The 25,513-nt window shown below is 38.8% G+C and overlaps 1 protein-coding gene across 1 annotated transcript in view; it reads left to right on the top strand.

Moving 5' to 3' along the window:
* Positions 1–22,757, top strand: part of TEK (TEK receptor tyrosine kinase) — a 55,717-nt gene extending 32,960 nt beyond the window's left edge. The window contains exons 10-23 of the mRNA XM_072153197.1: positions 673–834; positions 2,172–2,312; positions 3,282–3,569; positions 3,895–4,191; positions 5,107–5,264; positions 7,485–7,695; positions 8,063–8,173; positions 8,375–8,565; positions 10,414–10,527; positions 14,721–14,791; positions 17,292–17,332; positions 18,705–18,801; positions 20,898–20,997; positions 22,622–22,757. Of these exons, the coding sequence (XP_072009298.1) occupies positions 673–834; positions 2,172–2,312; positions 3,282–3,569; positions 3,895–4,191; positions 5,107–5,264; positions 7,485–7,695; positions 8,063–8,173; positions 8,375–8,565; positions 10,414–10,527; positions 14,721–14,791; positions 17,292–17,332; positions 18,705–18,801; positions 20,898–20,997; positions 22,622–22,696 (2,057 nt within the window). The 3' untranslated portion in view covers positions 22,697–22,757. The remainder of the gene's footprint in view (positions 1–672; positions 835–2,171; positions 2,313–3,281; positions 3,570–3,894; positions 4,192–5,106; positions 5,265–7,484; positions 7,696–8,062; positions 8,174–8,374; positions 8,566–10,413; positions 10,528–14,720; positions 14,792–17,291; positions 17,333–18,704; positions 18,802–20,897; positions 20,998–22,621) is intronic.
* The last annotated feature ends 2,756 nt before the right edge of the window (positions 22,758–25,513 follow it).

Here is a 25,513-nt window from a genome sequence, read left to right as displayed (position 1 = left end):
TGCTCGATAAACTCACTATAATGTACACTTACAATTGGTGTCAATTATAGATCACATTTGTACCAGCTACCAGCTGGCACACTGTGTACTTGAATTTCAAGGACACAGAGCATTGCCCATGTGCATTATTTATTAAGAGGCATATTAACTTCTTATGTTCAGGTCTTGCATATCTTGAAATAGTCTGAGCTTTAGCTACATACTGTAGATCACAGTGGTTGCAGTTGAATAGGGCTCAAAAGCCACTGTACAGCACTCACCATAAATCCTTCATCCTCAGTCTGTGCATTGGGATTTATCACACAAAGTAACACTGGAGCCTAAAGACTTCTCTCCATGTCTAGTTGGTTTAAAAATATATGATTGAGACATCCACTTTACATATACAGTAGCTGTAGTTGTTGTAGCTAAGCTGCCTTGTCAGAAAATATGTATTATTGATAAACTGTTTTCAAAATATAGAAATATTTATTGAAATTTTAAGGCCCTGGCAATGAATTTAGCTGCTACTGTAGCATCACTGGGTCACTCAAGCTGCTGAATGGTACTGACTGGCATGAGAAAAGGTTGCATCGGGACCCTAAGAAATACTTGTGCCCTGGGGCACATGGGTCTTTAGTTATATCCGTGATCATATGTTTAAAATATTTCCTTCATTTCTCTTTTTTTCAGCTGCCCCATATCCTCAGTATGGCCCAATGCTGAATAAAAGTGGACCCAATTATCTTCACATATATGTTAACACTGACTCCTATGGAGGAGATGGTCCTATTGTAACTACAACTGTATTGTATAAACCTTCCACGAAAACAACGGGATGGAATAGCTTAAGTGGTAAGAAATATTCCAATCTAATAGTTGACATCTAATTCACAAAAATGCATGGAAATCGACCGGTGAACAACAAAATATTGTTCATTCAATCTTTTTTAATAGTTTAAAACTATGGCAGACTTCATATTCTGGACTTAAATGCAGAAATGTTTATTATGGGGCCCCTAGAAATAACTTTTCTTTGGGCCCAAGAAATGACAAATCCATTTCTGTATAAAACAAAGGGTCATTTCATTTGTATAACACTGCAATCTTTACATAGTTATACAACAGTAGTCACTGTTTCTCAGTATTATTATCATGTGTTCTTCTCTCCCTTTTTTTATTTTTTATTTATGCATTTTTAAAGTTTTTTTTAGTTCTATTAGTACAGTATGCAAAAATAATTCTCATTTTTTGTGAACTCAGTGAAAAAATGTCTGCTATTTTATCTCCCATAAACATTTGAATAGAAAGTGATCAAAAGGATGTACAGTTTTAAAAATGATATAATTAAAAATATCAGCTCGTCCAGCAATAAACACCTTAGAGTTGCATTAAAATATTAAACAGCATATACTCACCAGTATATACACAGTTTCCCGTTCAGCGGTCTCAGTGTTTTTTTACAGAGGCCAGCAGTGCTGTCCCAACCACTATCACATGCTGGCTATTGCCTGAAACTAAGGCACTGTTTAAACACAGACTGGCAATGGCAGCCATCTCTGCAGCTAAATGGGAGCGGAGAGAAGTGATTATATGTTGTTTATTATTTTTAAAGCTCCGTCAACACTTAATATAAAATGTTTTATATACCTGGACAACCCCTACTCTCACACCAAGCTATGAGAATATGACAATACAAAATTTATTCTTGCATAAGATTTTTATTTTTTTAAAGGTATTAAAAGATAACAAAAGCTATACACAGGCAGGCCCCGGGTAACGTACAAGATAGGCTCCGATGGTTTGTTCTTAAGTTAGATTTGTTTGTAAGTCGGAACTGTATATTTTATAAATGTAACCCCAGCCAAATTTTTTTGGTCTGTGTGACTATTGGATTTTAAAAATGTTGGATTGTCATAAGAACCAGGATTAATAATAAGCCTAATTAACAATAGGACTAAATACAGTAAATTACCAACATCCAGAGGTCCGTAACTAGGGGACGTCTGTAAGTCAGGTATAGGGGACCGCTTGTAAATGTTTTATATTTATGATCATATTGAACCAACAAATAAAGTCTGCCATTAAAGGGTTAAATATTATCACAAAAATGTATAAAATTTATAAAATGATGCAGTTGATAAAAGGATAAAGAATACTAGCCAAGTGAATCTCATCTAATTTATTTTCAGTACCTGTGAATTATAAAATTGTGAAACTTGAAAACCTGGAGCCAAGAACAGAATACAAAGTGTGTGTTCAGTTGGGACGCAAAGGAGAAGGAGGTGTGGGACATCCAGGTCCATTAAGTGTCTTCACCACGGAAGCTTTTGGTAAAGGACTATGCATGAAAATTTTTTTGGCCAATTTGATAATATGGTTTCCCATGAGGTGTCATTAAAGATAATTTTGTTCTCGTTCAGTGCCATTTTAACCTTCACTCATAGTTTATTAATAAAGGGTTTGTCTCATACCTACAAATTAGGCGCGGAAATACAGGTAAAGGCTAAATAAATGATGTTACAGCTTGTTTCTGTGATTGACTTACTTCCTTGCAATTTACATCCTGATTAGAAAGCAGACCATCAATTCAACAAGCACATGTCTACTGCCCACATATCTACTGCCCTTTATTCAGGTCTTGGATATGGTTTGCTGTGGCTCGGGCATTGGGACATACTTAACTAGGAGAGAAAGGACCCCATAGCAGCCTCCTGAATGCTGCCCCTGTTCCACCTTAAAAAATATACATATTTGTATATTACAATTAAACACATTTATATACTCTATACTACTATATTCATACACATACATAGATACATACACATACAATATCGTCACTCATACACATTTATACAATCTTACACACATTTATACACTCATGTACATTTATGCACAGAATATACACATCTTATGCAAACAGGAATGTGTTCTAAATTTGCTTAGATTTTCTAAAATTTAGTTGTGTTTTTTCTAAATGCATCTAAAAATTTCGCAGATGTTCACTTCAGCTGTCATTGGGGTTAGAATTTGGGTGTGTTATAGTCTTTTTGGTATTGTTACAAATAGTACATTGTTCAGTTGTGTTTTGCTATCAAACATTCCAAATCCCAAACAACAAAGTACCATAAATGGAGCACAGTTTTCTGGTTTCAATTCAGTTATGGACCGGGCATACAGTAGTTGTTAAGGTTTCATAACCCTAATGAAAGCAGTTCCTAATAATGCTATAAACTGTAGCTTGAGATAAGCATACTAATAAATTAACTATTTCCCAATACCACTTGTATTTTACTTTTTAGGCCTTCCTCCCCCAAAAGTGATCACTCTGACACCGAGCAGTCAAACATCTTTAAACCTGACTTGGTTACCGAATGAGGAAGACTCAGAAGAAGAACATGTATATGAAGCAGAATGCTGTAGTCCAAATGCTATAGAAAAAGTGATTTCCAAATCCAGTCCAGGCAATGGTACTGGAATTATAATAGATAACCTCAATCCCAAGACATTATACCAATGCAAAGTCAGAGTGAACACCAAGTCACAGGGTGAATGGAGTGAGCCTATATCTGCATGGACCTACAGTGACCGTAAGTTAAAATATGAACATGAATTCTAGTATCCCTTCACAGATGACTGAAGCATTGTAAGAATTATTCACATTTTAGTATAGTATCTTTTCAGCATTTTTAATATCTATTTTGGTTCATGTTCTGGGCATCATTACATTCAATTCCATTAACTGGCTACAAAAAGATTTAATCTCAGCACATGTATTAAGCAATAGGTTCTATAGGAAAAAAAATCACATCTTTTCATGATTATATTTATTCATTTTTTATTATTTATTATTACTATTAAGGTTACAGTAATATGTTAATTGATCATAATGTATTTTCTTTATTTTACTTCCAGAAGCTCCACCGCCACCCACACAAATCAATGTCCTTAACATAACAGACTCCTCAGCAATTGTCACCTGGTCAGTTGAAGAGGGACACTCAATATCAACTGTTATTATCCGTTATAAGATATTTGGAGACACAGAGTACAATCATGACATAAAGATAAGGAATATTACCATCACTCAATATCAGCTGAAAGGACTTGAAGCCAACACCCCATACCTGATTGAGTTATACACTGCAAACAATATTGGACAAAGCCTTCACAATCCTGTACGAGATGTAAAAACACGCCAAGAAGTAAGAGGTAAGTTTCAGCTTAGCTCTTCACTTATAGGTTGAAAGAAGACAAACATCTTTATTGATCAAATGTATATCATTATATATAAGCATCTAAGAAATTTTAAATGTTGACATTGTGTTTGCAACATGGCCTGTTGGGATGAGACATACAATAGCTTGACTACATTAACTGTAATGAACTCTTTCCTATATTGAGATTTGAATCACATTTCCACCTTACATCCACATCCGCTGGTCCTTTGTAAGTTCTTCATATTTAGCCAGTAAGTTGTATTGACTATGCACACACTTTTATGTGTAAAAGAGATTATTTGATTGGGCAATGATTTTCAGTTCCCTGACCTGGCTGGGTTACAGAAAACAGAGCTATTCTTCTAACTCTATTTATTGTATTAGCCACAATTTGAAAGCTGCCCTGTAATTTCCTAAATACATTTACAAGGCAGTCCCCGGGGTTACATACAAGATAGGGTCTGTAGGTTTGTTCTTAAGTTGAATTTGTATGTAAGTCGGAACTGTATATTTTATCATTGTAATCCCCAGCCGGAACTTTTTTGGTCTCTGTGACAATTGGATTTTAAAAATGTTGGGTTGTCATAAGAATCAGGATAAACACTAAAGCTTCATTACAGACACCTGTGATAACTGTTATAGCTGTTTATTGTAGCCTAGGACTAAAGTACAATAAATTATCAATATCCAGTGGTCCGTTTGTAACTAGCGGTCGTATGTAAGTCGAATGTTCTTAAGTAGGGGACCGTCTGTATTACGTATTGTATGCCCAGAAGATATATTAGATTTGGTACTAGGGTGGTCCCAGTGAAAACATGACATTACAATTTAAAGGGGCTTATGTAACAATTTACTGTAAAGAAGACATTACGATCTTACTGTATTCCTACATCTTTCCCTCTCCCAGGGCCTTATGAATCGAAAGACAGCAATATGCTCCTCATTGCTATCTTGGGCTCTGCCGGCATGACCTGTCTAACTATTCTACTAGCATTTCTTATTATGCTTCAACTGAAACGTGCCAATTTCCAGCACAGAATGGCCCAGGCTTTCCAGAATGGAGTGGTAGGTTTTAATATTTATATTGTGAATATAATGATGCTCTTCTATGAAAATATTATTAGATGTATCAATATGCAGTGTGACAGCAGATCTTTGTCCAGAGGTAGGGTACATGCCTCAAATGAACCCAGTTCCAAGTGTGTTTAAACCACAAATTAATAATCCAAGGAAGCAGCGCTCCAATAAAGTGTGATTAGTTTATTCACCAACAGTGAAAATATACAATGATTCAGCTGCTCCATGGAGCCATTTTCAAGTAAATAAACTAATCACACATTATTGGAGCGCTGCTTCCTTGGATTCTTCAATATATAAATGGAATGCTGAGCACATGACTGTTGTCATTCCATTGAACATATTCTACAGAATTGGATGATTCTGTTGAGGCTTGTATCTGGCCTTCCATTTGGCTTATAAGACAGTGCTACCTTGATTGTCCATATAATAAATTATATAGATAAATGTGTATAGATAAAAGACATTACTTATAGAAGTGACAAACCTAATAGAAAGGCCCATAATGCATTCTAACTTACGAGTCCAATAGTCATATGTGTGCAGAGCACATTGAATTTCTAGTGTAAAATTTAATTTTTGCTAAGAATCCTCCTTGTACTGTGACACATTTATTCTATGCCCCCATGCTACTTCTTCATCCTGTGTCAATAGTGACATGATAGCGGCCTCTCAATGGTTATTGGATGTATAGGTATATTATGCCTTTAGTGCTACCTTAAAGAAGCCAGCTCCTCATAGATGTGCCTGATTTCCATGAAACCTTGTGACATGGCTTGGGGTAAAAGTTTCTTCTTGTTGGAAGTGACTCTTCACAAAGCACAGATGTTCCATACCCCATTCCCTGGTGTCCATCTCAAGCTTATTCCTTAACTCACGTTATTGGTCTTCATGTGTTTGAGAAAGGCTTGTAAAACTAGCTGAAGCATCAGCGTTGAAACATAAAATAAAAATTGATTTCTTGCACAATCAAAGAGTGTGTTCACTACATGCAGTCCCTGGGTTATGTACAAGATAGGGTCCATAGGTTTGTTCTTAAGTTGAATTAGTTGAATCAGAGTTTTAAAATGTTTTGCTGTAATGGGACCAAGGATTATCAATAAAGCTTTATTACAGACACCTTACAACTGATCATTGTAGTCTGGGACTAAAGAAAGCATCCAGAGAGCTTCACCAGAGGTCACAGTGGGCAGAGGGGTCCGTCTTTAACTAGGGGTCATCTGTAAGTTGGGTGTCCTTAAGTAGGGGACCGTCTGTACTGGTTTTTGGTAGAGTACCCTAGCATTGGAGAACCCCCACATCTGAAGAATTGGAGTGTACCTGTACCAATAGAGCTGTGCTTTATCCTTGTGTGCACGTTCAATCTTCATCTGACCGCTGAAGAATTACGTTGAGGAAATGCATTGGGTCACTTTCTTAAGAAAGGCTTGCTGAGATTTGTAGTGCTTAATTCTAGGGTAGTACATCACAGACGGATTTAGCTAGCAGTGGGGAGAAGAAATATATCAGATAGATACCAATTAATCCAATTTCATCAACAAGAGTAAATGTCTTAGTGTAAGTATAGGGACACATTGCCCTATGATATTTTATGCCCACAGAAAGAAATTATCGCTGCTGTGTGATTTTATACTAGGAGATTTTTCAATGCATACTCAATAAAAGGTATTTTTAGAACCCACTAATTGTTCATCGTTACTCAATTTTTATTACACGGTTTGATGGTCCATATATGTTAAATTTGTAACACTGCATACTACCAGAATTTGTTACATCTTTACTACATTCATTTATTGTAATAATAGTAAGTTTATTACAATCAAGTACAATGATAGATTGCTATTATGTTACATGATAATGGGCATATGAATCTTCCAGTCCCAATCCACCATACTTTACCATTCCTGTGTCCATTTGTGTATAAATTTGTGTTCTACTCAGATGTTGTCTTATACTATGCCTGATGAAGAGACCTGAGTAGTCTCGAAAGTTTCCAATTGTCATCAAATTTTTTTTAGCTAGCTTATAAAAGGTATCAACAACAAAGTTAAGGACTCTCAACTTCTATCTATTTAACATTTCATCATATTTTGTGACCTACTCTAATTATTTGACACATGGTTTTATTGATCTATGCATTGTTTTATTGTGTGCACAGCATTTATTTGTATAAAGTTATAATGTCTACCCAATCTTACTTTAATTCAGAGGGAAGAACCAGTTGTGCAGTTTAATGCTGGAACACTCAACCACTTAAGGAAAGCTAAAAACAGTCCAGAGCCAGTGGAGTATCCTGTGTTGGAATGGAATGATATAAAGTTTCAAGATGTTATAGGTGAAGGAAATTTTGGACAGGTCCTTAAAGCTCGTATCAAAAAGGATGGTCTACGTATGGATGCTGCTATTAAGAGGATGAAAGGTATCTTTGAACAAAGTACTGTATTTTTCGGACTATAAGGCAAACAAAAATTCCTTCCTGATTTTCTCAGAAATCTGCGCCTTATAGTCCAGTGCACCTTATATATGAACTGTACTTACAGACAACAGCTGCCTTGAACTGTCCACAGGTCTGCCACCTGCTGGTCATTCATCCTTATAATCAGGTGCGCCTTATAATCCGGTGCACCTTATATATGAACCTAGACATTTTAGCAGGCATTTATTGATGGTGTGCCTTATAATCCGGTGAGCCTTATAGTCCGAAAAATACGGTACCTAAAAAGTAAAATCATATTTTATTTGTTCTACTATCAACAATCAATACTGATATTTTTGTTTGCTCTTAGAATATGCATCAAAAGATGACCATCGAGATTTTGCAGGGGAACTTGAAGTGCTTTGTAAACTGGGAAGTCACCCCAATATTATCAATCTTCTGGGAGCCTGTGAACACAGAGGTCAGTAAAGATTACTAATACTTCCAAATGTTACAGAAAGCAACATTATGGGAAATGCACACGTTTTGCTGTAGCAACAGAGAAAACACTTTGTTCTGTGGAAATATAGTATGTATATTTAGTGTTATAGTATTATATATTATATAGTATTATGTGCATAAGAACCAGAATACATTAACTTTCCATCTCTTCTTCATATAGGTTACTTGTATTTGGCTATAGAATATGCACCCCATGGCAACCTGTTGGACTTTCTACGGAAAAGCAGAGTACTGGAAACAGATCCAGCATTTGCCATAGCCAACAGCACAGCATCAACCTTGTCTTCCCAGCAGCTTCTACAATTTGCAGCAGATGTCGCTCGAGGCATGGATTACCTGAGCCAAAAACAGGTTGACAATCTGCATAATTTCCTGTGCCATAAAATACAAGAGTGTGGTTTAAAATATGTCATTTATGAAATCTGAGCTGAATTATGCAACAGTTTGTGCAGCAATTATAAATAGCCATAAAATGGTTTATAAATATGTTGTAGCTACATATTTTATATGGATATGCTCATTCACATTTTATATAGATATTCTCCTTCACATAACATAATTTGGTTCAACTATCTGGAAAATATTACAGATATATGTAAAGTGATGAAATCGGAAGAAGGTTATGAATTCTAGACAGGCTATTTGAAGCTGTAAAGTAAGAAGTATGTGATATTCCAGATGAAGTTTCAAGATTTGTAGGTGGTAGATATTACAGTAAGTGAGATTTGTGAAGGCTTGTCTTACAGTTCTACACTATCTCCACTGCACTAATTTGAGGATCTTAAAGGGAGTATGTCCCTGATTTTCCTTTAAAACAGATAGCAAAACACATCGCTTTTTCCATTCTCTATTTATTTTCTGATTATACAATTTTTTTTTTGTTGTCCATGATAATGGGGACTGGCGACTTATTGAGGTCTTTGGAGAATTTACAAGTCTCCAAAAGAATTGACATTTTATTATTGTGCTTAGTGGACAGTTCCTTTTCCAGCACACTAAAAATACAAACATGCTGCCATATCCTGCTGCCGTTTAAGCAACAGACACAGTTCTCAAATTCTACCTGTGCTATAGTTATGTGCATATGCGCAAAATAATGTTTTATTTTTTATTATATTTTATATAATGTTGAAGGTAATTAAAATGTGCCTATCATGGTTTTATAGATTACAGTACCGTATTTTTCGGCCTATAAGGCGCACCAAAAATCCTTTTATTTTCTCAGAAATCAAAGGTGCGCCTTATAGGCCGGTACGCCTTATATATGAACTTATACAGAAATGTACTACAGACAAGATGTACTGTACATTTACAAGTGTTTAAGCTCCATCCCCAGAAATTTCCTGCACACTCCCACACAGTATACAGGGTCCCTGGCTCCTGAAGTGCCCTGGCACCACAACTAACATTGTGCCCATCCTGCCCTCCCCTAGCACGGAGAGACGTGAGCTGCCATAGTGCCGACCACGAGGCAATCATCATCATCAGTAAACAATCCCCCATACCTGACAGCCCTGTAACAGGGGAAAGAGAAGGAGTCACAGGGAACCCCACAGGAATAACACCCTGGCTGAGGAGGGAAGGAGAAGGGGCAGAGGGAGACCGCTTAACCCCTGCTGCATCACCCTGCATTAACCCCCAGCAGCCATACCTCTGAGATCGGAGCTCTCTGACACGCTGAAGACAAGTTTCCCGGGAAGTGTAGTTGGCTAGAACTGTGCACAGGTCTGCCACCCGCCGGTCATTTTTAGGTACTGCATTTGATCCTGCGCCTTATACTCCAGTGCGCCTCATATATGAACCTAGATGTCTTAGCAGGCATTTATTAGAGGTGCGCCTTATAGGCTGAAAAATACGGTAAATCCTCTTTGAGCAGGCTACAACGTTTTGCACAAACAATTGATCTTTAAAAAGTGGTCTTCTCATAGGAGGCCAGCTTCCACAGAGTTTAATAAATAAGGAATAATAAAAAAAAATCAGACAATGAAAAATCAGCCTTTTAGGGAGCTAGTCTACTCAAAGGGGTGGTCTTCTGGAAAAGTTTCACTGTATTCTGTTTCTATCCTACATATGTACTCATCTTTTATCTATTAGATAAAGGTGTTGAGCTGTAATAAGATGAAATATTGCAATAGGGCAACATATTTAACAAGTCCACAAAAATGTTACAATAATATCTTCTTTTCATTTTCTATCTAGTTCATTCATCGGGATTTGGCAGCTAGAAATATTTTGGTTGGTGAAAACTTTATTGCAAAAATTGCTGATTTTGGTTTATCTAGAGGACAAGAGGTTTATGTAAAAAAGACAATGGTAAATATGAATTCATGGCACATAGACTAGCAAAATATCATGTAGACCAATTTTTATAATATATATGATTTGCATGGGAGACCAGCCGCTGTAACTGATAAGTGCTTGTTGTAATAAGCTTTCGGTGTGTCTATAGGATTTAATTTCCTAAACCCAGAACAGCTAAATTAAACTTCTCAGTTTAGGCCAATTGCTGAAGAGGAAGAAATCAGCTATAACGTCAATAAGAGTGTGGCCATATGTACCACTAGTACTACGTTTACAAACGCAGCGCTAGCATACTGAGGGGTTTCTGCCCGATTGCATATGCATTTCTATGGAAACACATGCAGTAGGTAACCAGAACCTTAAAACGATGCAAAACACCTGGTTCTGGTAACTGATTACTTGCACTTCCATAGAAACGCATATGTGATCGGGTCTAGGCCCATCCCCGCAGTGCTAGCGATACTTACAGGGTTGGCTCCAGGTTTCCGTAGGCCCCTGGGCAACAGAGCCTCAGTGGGGCCCCTTTGCAGTGAACTCACATGGCGGCATTAAAAATTCTGGAGCTAAACCAGTCTCCGATACCCTAAAATATTCCCTAGTTTATCATCATTTTTTATATCACCACCTATGGATTCAGTAGGTGGGCCCTTCCAGCCCCATGATTTGCCCAGGTATGCCCAGTCATGGCGCCGCCCCTGGATACTTGTGACCACACCCCAACTGAGCCAGATCACCATATAAAAGTGAACAAGACACCTGAATTTAATTTTCCATTCACATACATGGAATATTAAGGCTTGTATTAAACTTTTTCTCCATCATTTGTATTTTATAGTTGTCTTTACAAACTATTCAGTATCAGTGAACAATTAATGACATGGAGGGAGATTTATCAGAAGTGTCTGAGAGCAAAACGGTTTAGTTGCTCATGACAACCAATCAGAGCTTTATTTTTAAACTGCTGAGAAAATTTTATTTAAGTGCTGGTTGGTTGCCATAAGCAACTAGAACAGTTTTGTTCTCAGAGACTGCTGATAAGTCTACCTCACTGTGTATAAAGCACTCTGCAACCAAGTGCCTTTTTTATCAATAACTTTATATGTTTTCCATTCCCCTGTATACAGTAAATTGACACAGACATTAAAAAATATTCCCTGGTTGCATGAGCAGAAACATATGTAGAATGTAACAAGAAGCACTCATTTGTTCCCTCATTTGTTCCCATTTGGAAGCTGTCGTTACTCAGACTTAGCTGTATACATGTCTATATATATATATATATATATATATATATATATATATATATACACACCGTATATACTCGAGTATAAGCCGACCCGAGTATAAGCCGAGACCCCTAATTTTACCACCAAAAACTGGGAAAAACTACTGACTCGAGTATAAGCCGAGGGTGGGAAATGCATTGGTCAAACCCCCCCAGTAGTATACAGCCTGCCAGCCCCCAGTAGTATACAGCCTGCCAGCCCCCAGTAGTATACAGCCTGCCAGCCCCCATGTAGTATACAGCAGCCCCTAGTAGTATACAGCAGCCCACAGAAGTATACAGCAGCCCCCAGTAGTATACAGCCTGCCAGCCCCCAGTAGTATACAGCCTGCCAGCCCCCAGTAGTATACAGCCTGCCAGCCCCCAGTAGTATACAGCCTGCCAGCCCCCATGTAGTATACAGCAGCCCCTAGTAGTATACAGCAGCCCACAGTAGTATACAGCAGCCCCCAGTAGTATACAGCAGCCCACAGTAGTATACAGCAGCCCACAGTAGTATACAGCAGCCCACAGTAGTATACAGCAGCCCCTAGTAGTATACAGCAGCCCCTAGTAGTATACAGCAGCCCCTAGTAGTATACAGCAGCCCACAGTAGTATACAGCAGCCCCTAGTAGTATACAGCAGTCCCTAGTAGTATACAGCAGCCCACAGTAGTATACAGAAGCCCCTAGTAGTATACAGCCAGCCTGCCCCCACGGCCCTTAAAAAAATAAACTTATATACTCACCCTATGTCAGCGCGGCTCCCCGATGTTGGCGCGACTTACCGATGTCCCCGATGTCAGTGCGTCCCGTCTTCTTTCTTCTCCGCGGCTCCTCTTCTCTCTTCCGACATGGACGCGGCCATCTCTTCTTCTAGCAGGCGCATACTATGACGCGGCCGCTGCTGACGTCATAGTATGCGCGGCCACTAAGAAGACATGGCCGCGTCCAAAACGGAAGATAGAAGAAAGAAGAAGAGCCGCGGAGAAGAAAGAAGACGGGACGTGCTGACATCGGGGACATCGGTAAGTCGCGCCGACATCGGGGAGCCACGCTGACATCGGAGGGTGAGTATTTAAGTTTATTTTTTTTTAAGTGGGTAATTTTTTTTTGTTATAGACTCGTGTATAAGCCGAGGGGACGTTTTTCAGCACATTTTTTGTGCTGAAAAACTCGGCTTATACACAAGTATATACGGTATATATATATATATATATATATATATATATATATATATATATATATACAATATATAAACCCAGAGGACTGGGTCTTACCTAGTGAAGTGTCCTGAATGCAGATGTTAAAGGGGTATTCTCGTCTCGGCAATCACATTCAGTTTAATGAATCGGCCATATACAGTACATACATTTCTTAAATTAGATAACATTATTAAAAAATGTTTACCTGTGTGAAGATAATTTCTCATAAATGTAGTCTTATGGTCCCTTAGAAACAAGACTGTGTCCTTGGATACGCCCACCTCTGATGGAGTGATTGCACAAAGAAACAGAAGTTTTTTCGTATATGAAATGTCTGGGAGTTACTGCAGTTACCACAGCCGTCCTGTGGTAATGAATGGTGAAGCCAGGTGGTCAGACAGGGCTCAATAGCGCATGTCTGGCCACCGCTGCCAGAGTGCAAGGTGGTCGTATCCGAGGAACTAGTTTCTAAGGGACAGCAAGGCTACATTTATGAGAAATTATCTTTTTTTCAATAACATCCAATTAAAGAAATGTTTTCATATGGCAAATGAAGTAAAATTAAATGTAAATCCCCAGATGGGGATATCCCTTAAAGTTTAAGTTTGAATTACTCTAAAACAAACCACAAGTGAGTAAAAGAACACGTAGCCATCTTATTCCCTACCCTTCAACCACCTGCTTTCTACCAATGGTTATCCTGGTTACAGGTGATATCTCACCTAATCCTGGTCCCTCTATACAGTTCCCATCTATTAGCTCTGCCATGGCCTGCATATATGTTATCAGAGCTAATAGCTAGCAAACCACTTTACAGGTAGAGCAGAGCAAACTAATCTTAAAGGGCATCTACCACCAGGATGAAGGATTGTAAACCAAGCACACTGGCATACTGGTGTGTCCCCCCTCTGGCAGAAGATGCTCTTCTTGTAGCTTTGTATGCCTTTGTTTTTAAGAAAAAGAGGTTTTACAAATTATGCAGATGAGCCTTCGGGGCTCCAGGCTCCATTGACAGAGCCCCTGAGGCTCATTTGCATAATTTGTGAAACCTTTTTATTGTAAAAATAAGGTCCTAAGAAGCTAAAAGAAATGCTGAATTTAGCAGAGGGGGCACACACCAGTGTGTCAGTGTACTTGGTTTACAATCCTTCATCCTAATTGTAGATTTCCTTTAAAATTGTATGGTAGTAGCTGGGGCAGCTTTCTAAAAAGAAGAAGAGGTAAGCAGCTCTTGCTCTCACAGACACAGTCTATTTGGCTATCCTCACAGTGGCACTTTCCAGTAACAGGCACTTTTCTAATATTTCACAATTAGTTTAATCAGATTAGCTAGGCAGTTGAAGAATATGTCGTTGCAGTGCACATATCAATTTGGCGCATGTTTTGTGCAACTGTGAAGCCAGCAAGGTACTGCTGGCTTCACAGTTGCACAAAACATGCGCCTGTACTCTTGCCTGCACAGTGCACAGTACTGGCACATGCACAGTGCGTCTGTACAGCCAGCCGGGGACATGCAGGACCAGGGCCGTATTGATAGGTTCAGCATGCATGTCTGGAAAATATGCTGAGGATTCCATGATGTTGAACTGAGGGGTGGGGCAGAGGCCTAACACTGAGCAGTTGTTAGGAGGTGGGGTAGCTTGACTGGATAAATGAGCTCCACCACCCCCTTGACTGGATAGCTGCTACACCAGAGGATTAATAAAAGTTGTTTTTTCATTATGCATTTTCCTAGGGAAGGCTTCCAGTTCGATGGATGGCAATTGAATCCTTAAACTACAGTGTTTATACGTCAAACAGTGATGTGTAAGTATACTGCTTTATTGTAGAATGATACAGTATAATTGTGTATACTAATGTGGAGAAATTTATAGTAGCTCCATAGTTTTAGCTAAAGCTGTCAATCAATTGAAATGCCATGTATGATCATCGCGCAGGGTAGGCATCAAGGAATCCATGGTCCACCTTTACATTCTACCTTTTACTACCCAATTTTCTAAATATGTCTCTTGTACTTTTGATGAAAAGGGGTCCCAATGGTGGTTTTAACAATCTAAATATTCTACTCATGAAAACCTAATACTACAGTTCACACTACAGCTTATTCAAAGAACTATGACTAAATAAATTTCTGCTAAGACCATTCAAAGGGGAGAGCTTCAAACTGCTTTCTATTATGAGATGTTGCTTATACAACTATTGCTTTGAAGAAAAGGGTACAAAAGTGGTCATTTACCAATTCTAGTAGTTAAAGTACAATTTCCCAGAGAGAAAAAACTGCCTTTATAATTGGTATTAGGTTATCATTCAGGATTCCGGCCCTTAGATGCTATGGCATTCAGCTTACTGACATTCTACTGGCACCCATGTCTTACTTAATATGAAAGCATAGCTATTAGGAGAGTAAACAAGTTCATTTACGTTGACCAAAAATCTAGTAGCCAGTATTTTAACTGTTAAAAAAGGCAATCACTCACCCCCTAAAACTTGTCCAGTGCATCAACCTTTTCTGGCTGCAAACCAAGACATGCGAAATAACTTTAAAACTATCATTTTTAGTCAGGTCCCATTTTGCCCTTTTGTCACCTAACTAGATGTAAAATGAGTCAACTAGAACATTTCTGCTTTCAGACACTTTTGATAAATCATCCCCCACAGTCCCAAATACAAACAACATTATCTTCAAGGGCTATCCCCTTTATCTCTCTGTATTACTAATGTAAGACAGTAACAGATATCACCGCCAGCATATATGTAGCCTAGCACACGCCCCTAGTATATATGCAGCTCAGCACACTCCCCACAAGTATATAGGTAGCACAGCACATACCCCAGGTATATTTGTTTTCTGGAACATGCCCACAGTATATATGTATCCCGTCACATGCCCCACTATGTAGTTAGCCCAGAACATGCCCCAAGTATGTAGGTAGTCTAGCACATGCAACTGTATGTAGGTAGCCCACAACAAATCCCCCAGTATACAGGTAACCAAGCACACGCTCCCATGAGACGTGTAGCCCTGCACATGCCCCCAGTATATAGAAAGCCTAGCACAAGTCTCCAGTATATGTGCTGAGGCACATGCTCCCAGTACATAGGAAGCCCACTACATGCCCCCTATATATATGCAGCACTGCACACCCCCTGAGTATATATGCAATCCAACACATTTCTACAGTATATAGGTAGTCCAGCACATGCCCCAATATATAGGTAGCCTAGCACATGTGCCCAGTATCTAGGTAGCCTAGCACCTGCCCCCAGTTTATAGGTAGCCTAGCTCATGTCTTCAGTATATAGGTAGCCCAGTACATGTCCACAGTACATAGGCTGCCTACCAGTATATACGCAGCACAGCACAACCCTTGAATATGTAGGTAACCTAGCACATGCCCCTGTTATATAGGTAGCCCAGCACATGCCGCCTAATATATGGGACCCTGGCATGGTGATGACACTGCTGCCATCATCCTCTCTATAGATAAAAGTGGTGCCAATGACATCATTGCTAGTCAACGGCATTAGCTGGACCACGCAAGGGGGCAAAGGAAGATGTAATACTGTGCTGCCTACACACAGCAATCAGTGGTTTGTGCACATACCATTGATTGCCACTGAGAGGCTGGGATGGTGCCCACAGGGTGGAAGGCTTGGTGGAACTCTAAATGATCGCCTACCCTTGTCCTGGCATTGGTAGGAGGTATGTCCCGAACATCAACTATATCTGTGTGGGGACACTAGTGCACCTATTATCTTCAAAGCAGTACACAGCACCGAGTATTTTTTTTTTTTTTTTAATTTGGCTACAAAAAGGAAATAAAGCTTGTAATGTGGGCTACTTAAACAAGTGTCCTAAATCATAAGCTTGTTTTTCTGAAAAAACTAAGGACCGAATGCAAAAATCTTTTTTTTTTTCATTTTATATATATGCAAATGAACGTGGTAGTCAGGTGCAGTTCACTGTCTCTTATATCCAATTTCACATCAAGTTCCAACCATTTATCCTTGATTGTTAATGTTCTACTTCCTGTTTAAAACTGTACAAAAAAGGGTGCAGCAGACATTGTGGGTACATTCATGGTCCACTATAGAGATTTTCTTGCAAGTTAAGTTTATATGTGTCTGTGAAGATGACAGTTTCCCTTTAGTTTATTGTTTACCATTATCACCAATGTCTACAGAGGTGGTGCTATCTTTTTCTATAGACATGTTAGTATTATAACTTTTCAATTAGTTTTTATTCCTTTTGCTAAACTGATAAATATTGTATGGGTGAGTAAGTTCTTCTATGTTTTTATTTCAGCTGGTCCTTTGGTGTTTTGTTATGGGAAATTGTCAGTTTGGGTAAGTATGGCATTCTTAATACATGCATTAGGTATCCAACTCAGAGGTGTAACTACAGGGGTAGCAGTCATAGCAGCTACTATGGGGCAAACAGTGTCAGGGGGCCCACTCACCTGATATGTCACACTAAATAAGAAAAATGTGCACCGTTCTACAGAATATGTATTATACTGCACATTTATATGACCAAGTTAAGCCTCGTATGTGCATGGTGATGTTCTGTTTTTAAAAATAAATTAGACCCCCTTGTAGTTTGTTCCTAAAATGTAGACACGTAGCAGAATTATAAGACAGTTGACTTCTCAGAACGGCATTATTTGGACACAACATGTATCATATGCGCCCTAAAAACTCATAACCTCCCAAGTCTGGGTCTTTGTTCAGATTAACAAAGACAACTAATGTGTCCTAAACATGTTAATGGAACTCACGATTTTAAAGGTAAGTTATGGTTTTTATCGCAGTCACTGGAGACAATTGATGTCTTTTTTCATACAATAAGGGCACAACATAATAGATTCCGAATTGCTGAACTTCCTAAAACAATCGGTTTTCATTATTTATATCTGCATTAATTTCTGTAAAGCTAATTATTATAACTCCTATGGGACCAAAATATTCAGTATACTCTTTCTTAAGTCTTTATCGATATATTGTTTCCAAAATGGGGGTTGCTTCCTGCGTTGCCAGTGTGACGCGAGTTCATCGCATCACACTCGCGAGTGTAGAAGGGGCCTAATAATAAGATAAGTTCTGATTTTTTGTTTTTGCCTTTCACAGTGTTGCATATATAACATATTATCTTTTTTTAAATTCTGGTAATTCTGATTATTTCGTTTTATTCTTTTTTTATTGGTTTTTATTCCGTTTTTCGTCAGTTTTTTCGTCTGTTGTTGCTGTAGTTGGTGCAGATGCTTTGATATTATATTTGTTGTGTGTATACTGGTTTTTTACTTGTATGTATGTATGTAAGTACTACTTTTATATGGAAAGTAGGTAGTTTGAGATGTTTTTATTAGTTTCATTTTTACATTTTTTTAGTTCCACTATGGGCCATGGGCAAGTAGTCACCTGAACCAATGTTCAGACTTACACACTGCAATATTGATGTATTATTGTGTATAACAATAGTGCAGTGGAAATTCTTGACTTTGCCACTTCAAGAGTCAGACATTTGGTATCAATAGAAGCTCAGCTGTCAGATACAGATGTGCTCCCACAGTGATTGTACACTATGCCGAATATGTATGACAGGATGTACCATTATTCATAATAAAATCAGATCTGTATCAAAATCAGTGTTAAAATGTTGACAAACTAAAGTCAAATTGATAAAATGAATAATGGCAATGAAATGTAATTTTGTTTATAGGTGGAACTCCATATTGTGGTATGACTTGTGCAGAACTCTATGAGAAGCTACCACAAGGGTACAGACTTGAGAAACCACTAAACTGCGATGATGAAGTGTAAGTAAATCATGCTACTTTACTGTATCTGTAAAGTAGATGTTGTCATTTGTGCTGCCAAAAAAAGAACTGAGGTGGGGAAGGATTTGTAACTGGATTACTCTTTGGCACACGATATTGGTTGAGAGAAGTTATAAAAGAGGTTCTGTTTGTATGTGCACTCAACGGCCACTTTATTAGGTACACCTGTCCAACTGCTCGTTAACACTTAATTTCTAATCAGCCAATAACAGCCTACATGGTGCATTTATGCATGTAGACATGGTCAAGACAATCTCCTGCAGCTCAAACCGAGCATCAGTATGGGGAAGAAAGGTGATTTGAGTGCCTTTGAACAAGGCATGGTTGTTGGTGCCAGAAGGGCTGGTCTGAGTATTTCAGAAACTGCTGATCTACTGGGATTTTCACGCACAACCATCTCTAGGGTTTACAGAGAATGGTCCGAAAAAGAAAAAACATCCAGTGAGCGGCAGTTCTGTGGGCGGAAATGCCTTGTTGATGCCAGAGGTCAGAGGAGAATGGGCAGACTGGTTCGAGCTGATAGAAAGGCAACAGTGACTCAAATCGCCACCCATTACAACCAAGGTAGGCAGAAGAGCATCTCTGAACGCACAGTACGTCGAACTTTGAGGCAGATGGGCTACAGCAGCAGAAGACCACACCGGGTGCCACTCCTCTCAGCTAAGAACAGGAAACTGAGGCTACAATTTGCACAAGCTCATCGAAATTGGACAGTAGAAGATTGGAAAAACGTTGCCTGGTCTGATGAGTCTCGATTTCTGCTGCGACATTCGGATGGTAGGGTCAGAACAACATGAAAGCATGGATCCATCCTGCCTTGTATCAACGGTTCAGGCTGGTGGTGGTGGTGTCATGGTGTGGGGAATATTTCGTTGCAACGCCACAGCCTACCTGAGTATTGTTGCTGACCATGTTGTCCATCCCTTTATGACCACAATGTACCCAACATCTGATGGCTACTTTCAGCAGGATAATGCGCCATGTCATAAAGCTGGAATCATCTCAGACTGGTTTCTTGAACATGACAATGAGTTCACTGTACTCAAATGGCCTCCACAGTCACCAGATCTCAATCCAATAGAGCATCTTTGGGATGTGGTGGAACGGGAGATTCGCATCATGGATGTGCAGCCGACAAATCTGTGGAAACTGTGTGATGCCATCATGTCAATATGGACCAAAATCTCTGAGGAATGCTTCCAGCACCTTGTTGAATCTATGCCACGAAGAATTGAGGCAGTTCTGAAGGCTAAAGGGGGTCCAACCCGTTACTAGCATGGTGTACCTAATAAAGTGGCCGGTGAGTGTATATAAGGCTTTTAATCATATACACTGCTATCTCTCTGTACATATGTGGTTTTAACCTGATGAAGGCATTGTTTTTATATGCCCATTGATTGTGGATATCTTTTGCTTGCAAGTAAATTAAACATATTGGTTGACAGATACATAAAATAAATTCACAAATCAAACAAAATGGACAGCATTCCCAAGCATGTAAAGAAATGTAGGTGCATAGTGGGATTGATGTATACCACCTATGTAGAAAGTCCTTTAATAGATAAAGAATAGAGAGCAGCACTCATTTAGCGGTTCAGCGATGCAACATTTGAACCAGACATACTTGTAAAACACTGCTCCAAGTGAATCTGCAAGAAGTGAGTGCTGCCCGGCATATATTTTGTCTTTTTATTCAGAGATCTACTCGACCCCAAATATGAACACTACAGACAAGATAGGGTCTGTAGGTTTGTTCTTAAGTTGAATTTGTATGTAAGTCGGAACTGTATATTTTATCATTGTAATCCCAGCCAGAATTTTTTTGGTCTCTGTGACAATTGGATTTTAAAAATGTTGGGCTGTCATAAGAACCAAGATTAATAATAAATCTTCATTACAGACACATTTGATAACTGTTATAGCTGTTTATTGTAGCCTAGGACTAAAATACAGTAAATTACCTATATCCAGAGGTCCGTTTGTAACTAGGGGTTGTATGTAAGTCGAATGTTCTTAAGTAGGGGACCGCCTGTATTGTTATCTGGTGATCGTAACCTTTGTTTACTGAACTACAGGTATGACCTTATGCGACAATGCTGGCGTGAAAAGCCATATGAACGGCCATCTTTTGGAAAAATACTGGTTTCTCTAACACGAATGCTTGAGGAAAGAAAGGTACAAAAAGGGTTTATAAGTGCTTTGTACACCACTTTGGTTACATCATATTTAAAGTTTTGTTGATTAAATAGCTTTAAAAAGTGTAATCCAAATTTTTTTTCTCTTATGCCCTTGTTTTACTAAAAAAAAACTTTTTAGAATTGTGCAAATGAGCCTCAGGGGCTCTTGGGGTCGTCACCAGAGCCCTTGCAGGCTGTGTTGTCTATTATTCACACCCCTTCACAGGGATTTGTTCCCAGCTCCTCATTCCTGTGCATGCGTGGTCAATTCTGATGTGCACATGTGGAAGTGCCAAGAGCGGGGTGATATCACTGTGTCTCTGGCTGGGGCGAGTGAGGCTGGTAGATTTCCTTTAAAGTAAATCTACCACATGTATGCAATATTGTACACCAAGCACACGTGTGTGTCTCCTGAAACGGGATCCATTCTTCCTCCGTCCTATGGAGTAGACATGAGCCCCTGAGGCTCATTTGCATAACATCAACAGACAATTTTCACACAGATGTGTGCTTGGTCTACAATGCTGCATCCATGTGGCAAATCTCCTAAAAAGTGCATTTTAAAAATTTTGATGGCTAACTGGGAAAAAGATTTACCATCTGATATTTTTTTTTTTTGAGTATTTTCAAATGTGGGGTTTACTTAATGTATCTCTTACATTTTTGTTAGCCCCTTACAGAGTTTAAAAATGTAATCAAATAATCACTTGTACCATATCCTGCAATACTACAGTACATTTTCATTGATTTCAATATTGGTTAAATATCCTTAACCCATTCACAAATGCCATGTGACTATATATGTCCTAATTGCACATACTCTGTGCAGATACCACAAGCATAGACGTTATGACAGTGGTCCAGTTCAAATGGCTACATCTTCTGAACCTTGGAACCTAAAACTGGAGCTAAGCTGAAGTTGCCGTAAAAAATGTGTTTACAGTCAGAAATGGAGAGATGTATATTACCAGTAAATATCTCTGGTTCTGTTGAACCTTGAAACACAATCCTGATGCGATATTTAAGTGAAGATTCTCTTCTTTAAAATTATACCATGGTTCAGGAGATATAGGTATTTGTAGGGTGCCCTCCGCTAGCTAGTCATCTGAAGGCAGAAGAGGAGGGAGCTACAGGGAGACAAAAATGACATTTAGCAGGATTGCATGCATCCACTGCATCTGCGTAGCTGAACCTGGGTAAAGGCGACAAAAAACATATTTTTGCAAAATGTTATTTAATTTTTTTACATTTGTAGTAACCCGTCTGCTTACTGTATAAATAAATCTATTTACCTATCTAAGCAAGTTAAAATCTCACATCATGAACAAAACTAAGAAAAACTTGTTATGATAAGTGATGTCAAATATGTTGTCATTTGAAGAAGAGCAAAATAAAATGTAAACATTGACCTTGACATTTAGGTACCAATGACTCTTTGTCATGAAAGATTTAAGATTGACCATCGAGATGAGAAAAGCGCAATTCCGAGCACCCCCACCAATTCATACCTTGCAAACAATAAAACTTTGGCCTTTTCACAATTGTTGTTAAGAGTTGTGCTCTTAAACCTGAGTTTTATATTGGTGTGCATCTATTCTTCTAATGCTTGCTTTTGTTTCTAGACCTATGTGAATACAACACTTTACGAGAAGTTTGCCTATGCTGGTATTGACTGCTCGGCTGAAGAAGCTGCATGAAGACCCATATATATGCTTAAAATGTTTTGGGTGTGCAATATAGTGTTTGTCTGAAAATCTGTATAATACTTTTTTTCCCCACATCTGCAAATGTAAATGTTTATAGAACACTGTAAATACAATTCTTTTTATTTTGGAGTAGCTATAGTTTTAGTATTGACTTTTTACCATTAGTTGTAAGTTCAAAATTGTTAATTCCCTTTTTTAATTAATAATTTCTAAATGTAAACAGATTGTGATTCATAACAAATGACATCTATAGTGTACATATATGTGTGTGTGTGTGTGTTTCAGTTGTTCCTGGTAATGTCTAATAGTTCAGCATAATAAAGCATAAATAAAACTGTTCTCTACAATGAAAGATAATGTAACATGGCCCTGGATATATCTGAACTGCTGTACTATATACTATATACTATTTGTCTTTACAACCAAATGAAGTCATTAACCATTCTAACTCTAATTAGCTTGATTTTGTCCACAACTGTTGTTTATATTAGTATGCACTATAATTTTGATATAAACACTGTATATTTGTCATATATACACTTGTGAGGCTTTATGGGCAGTGTCTTCTTCCACTTGTTCCAGTTTTGTAACTTTTGTACAGTACATAGAGCAGGTGACGGGTGGGACAGTTAGACCCCGGGGGGCAGAAATTTAAATACTAGGCTTGGGTGACATACCCTGAGCACCCCTGGGTAATTAACATAACTTTTATTACTCTGCAGGGTGGGTCATTTATATGGATACACATAAATAAAATGGGAATGCTTAGTGTATATGGGAGGGGTTGACCATGATGGCCATTTTGGATCCAACTTAATTTTTTTCCAATGGAAAGAGGGTCATGTAACACAAACATACGAGAAAGAATACAGTTACATTAAAACCAAGTACACTTGTTTTTCTTGCAAAATTCTCAATGAACATATTTTATATGTGGTCATATACTTGTAAATAACTCGAAGGGCTGCCGATTGTGTTGGACCATGGTGCTCTGACATTATCCCTTTCAACTGTCTTGGTCCAGTCCTAATTTTCTGGCTATGTAAGGGGGAATTGGGCGTACAATATAATAGGGGAAGATAAGGAACATTTAAATGATTCCCAGAGTTCTTGTTTCCCCAATATGTGGCAGAGAACTCTGTGCATCATATATCAATATGATGCACAGAGTTCAGTCCCCAGCATAGTGAACAGCACTTCTCATGTCCACGATCACAGAATAATGTGAAACGGGCCTTTCCCAAGTGTTAGAACATACCTCTCAAAACAAATTACATTAGCATAGCCTGCGTCATCTTGTATTTACCAGTAGGCCAAAAGACTGTTCACTGATTAAAGTTCATTTACTCTGAGCAACAATGATGGCCGCCACCACAGATGTAAGAGACGTCAACATCACTATAGTGGCAGTTGTGTTTAGTCAATATAGAAATGCCCTATGCTTTATGAATTAGTACAGTGACAATGCCACATGACAAGTTGAGAAATGTAAATTTTTCTTTCTTGTGTTGAAGGGAATACTCATTGTTATTGGTTGTTTGAGAGGAAGAGATCACCACAGCGCGCTTCTACTTAAATGCCATACTGTTATGATATCTCATCGCTGTAAGGGTGCTGTCACACAGTGCGTTTTTAAATGTACTGAAAACACATTTTTGCATGTTTATAATGCTTTTGGCTGGTTTTAATCCTGTATTAACATTTTCACAGCTGCTTAAATTTCCACAAATAAAGAAAAACAGATTCAATCCAACCAAAACACATGGTAAACATGCAAAACCCCAAGAACGCACCGTGTGACAGTACCCCTGCAGTGATGATATATCAGTGTGCAGGAGTGATCTCATCTCAAACAACTAACAATAGTGACCAAGAATGTATCGTGAGACAGCACCCTTAGGTGACCGCTTTCCCATAAATTTTAAATGACAGCCACATATCTCTAAACTTTAGAGTGAGTGCGTGTATAAATCAACACCTCTGAAACGAAAAAGGCTGTTGAAATAACAATAAGTGCAAATCAAATATTACATTTCGACAAGTCCTTAGTATGTGAATAGGGTACTTGCAGGATGATAAAAAAAAAAAAAAAAAACTACTACACATTTCAGCACAGGGCTTTTTTTTTTTGGGGTGGGGTGCTCATAAATACAGCCATGGTTTCCCTAGTGCCTAAACCACACTGCGCATGAGCCAACTGCCTGGCCTGAGCCCCCAAATTAAAGAGGACCTGTCACCTTCAAAGACGGCACTAGGAGTTGCTTACTAAAGTAGGCAGCTCCTGGTGCTAAAACAGATGCAGCAGTGCTACTACGCTAGCATTATTGGAAACCTCCGCTAACGCTTACAAACACTGCTGCACTGTATACTGGAACCACCGGACCACTATCAAAGCGGTCGGGAATGGGGCAGTGACTGCTGCATGATGCACAGCAGTCACCTATGGAGGGGGAGGGGGAGGGGCAGTCCAGGAAAGAGGCAGCACCTCAGACCACCCCCTCATGAATACACTTCGAGAGTGGTCTGGGGGTTCCAGTGTACAGCGCAGCAGCGTTATCGGAGGTTTCCAATAACACTAGCATTGTAACACTGCTGCGTTTGGTTTAGCACTAGGACCTGCTTACTTTAAGAAGCAGCTCCTAGCGCTGCTTTGGAGGGAGACAGATCCTCTTTAAAGAGCATATCCCATTTTAGCCAGTCTTTTTCTATGGGTATCAGCTCTCATACACACACACCAATGAGTCTGTTTGCAGCCCAATGTTACACATGTTAAGGTACAGATAGAATTCTAGGCATCAACAATACCTC

Source organism: Engystomops pustulosus, chromosome 1 (assembly GCF_040894005.1).
Source record: "Engystomops pustulosus chromosome 1, aEngPut4.maternal, whole genome shotgun sequence".
NCBI lineage: Eukaryota > Metazoa > Chordata > Amphibia > Anura > Leptodactylidae > Engystomops > Engystomops pustulosus.
Note: the sequence above shows the minus strand (reverse complement) of the source record. Positions and strands in the feature narration are given on the sequence as shown.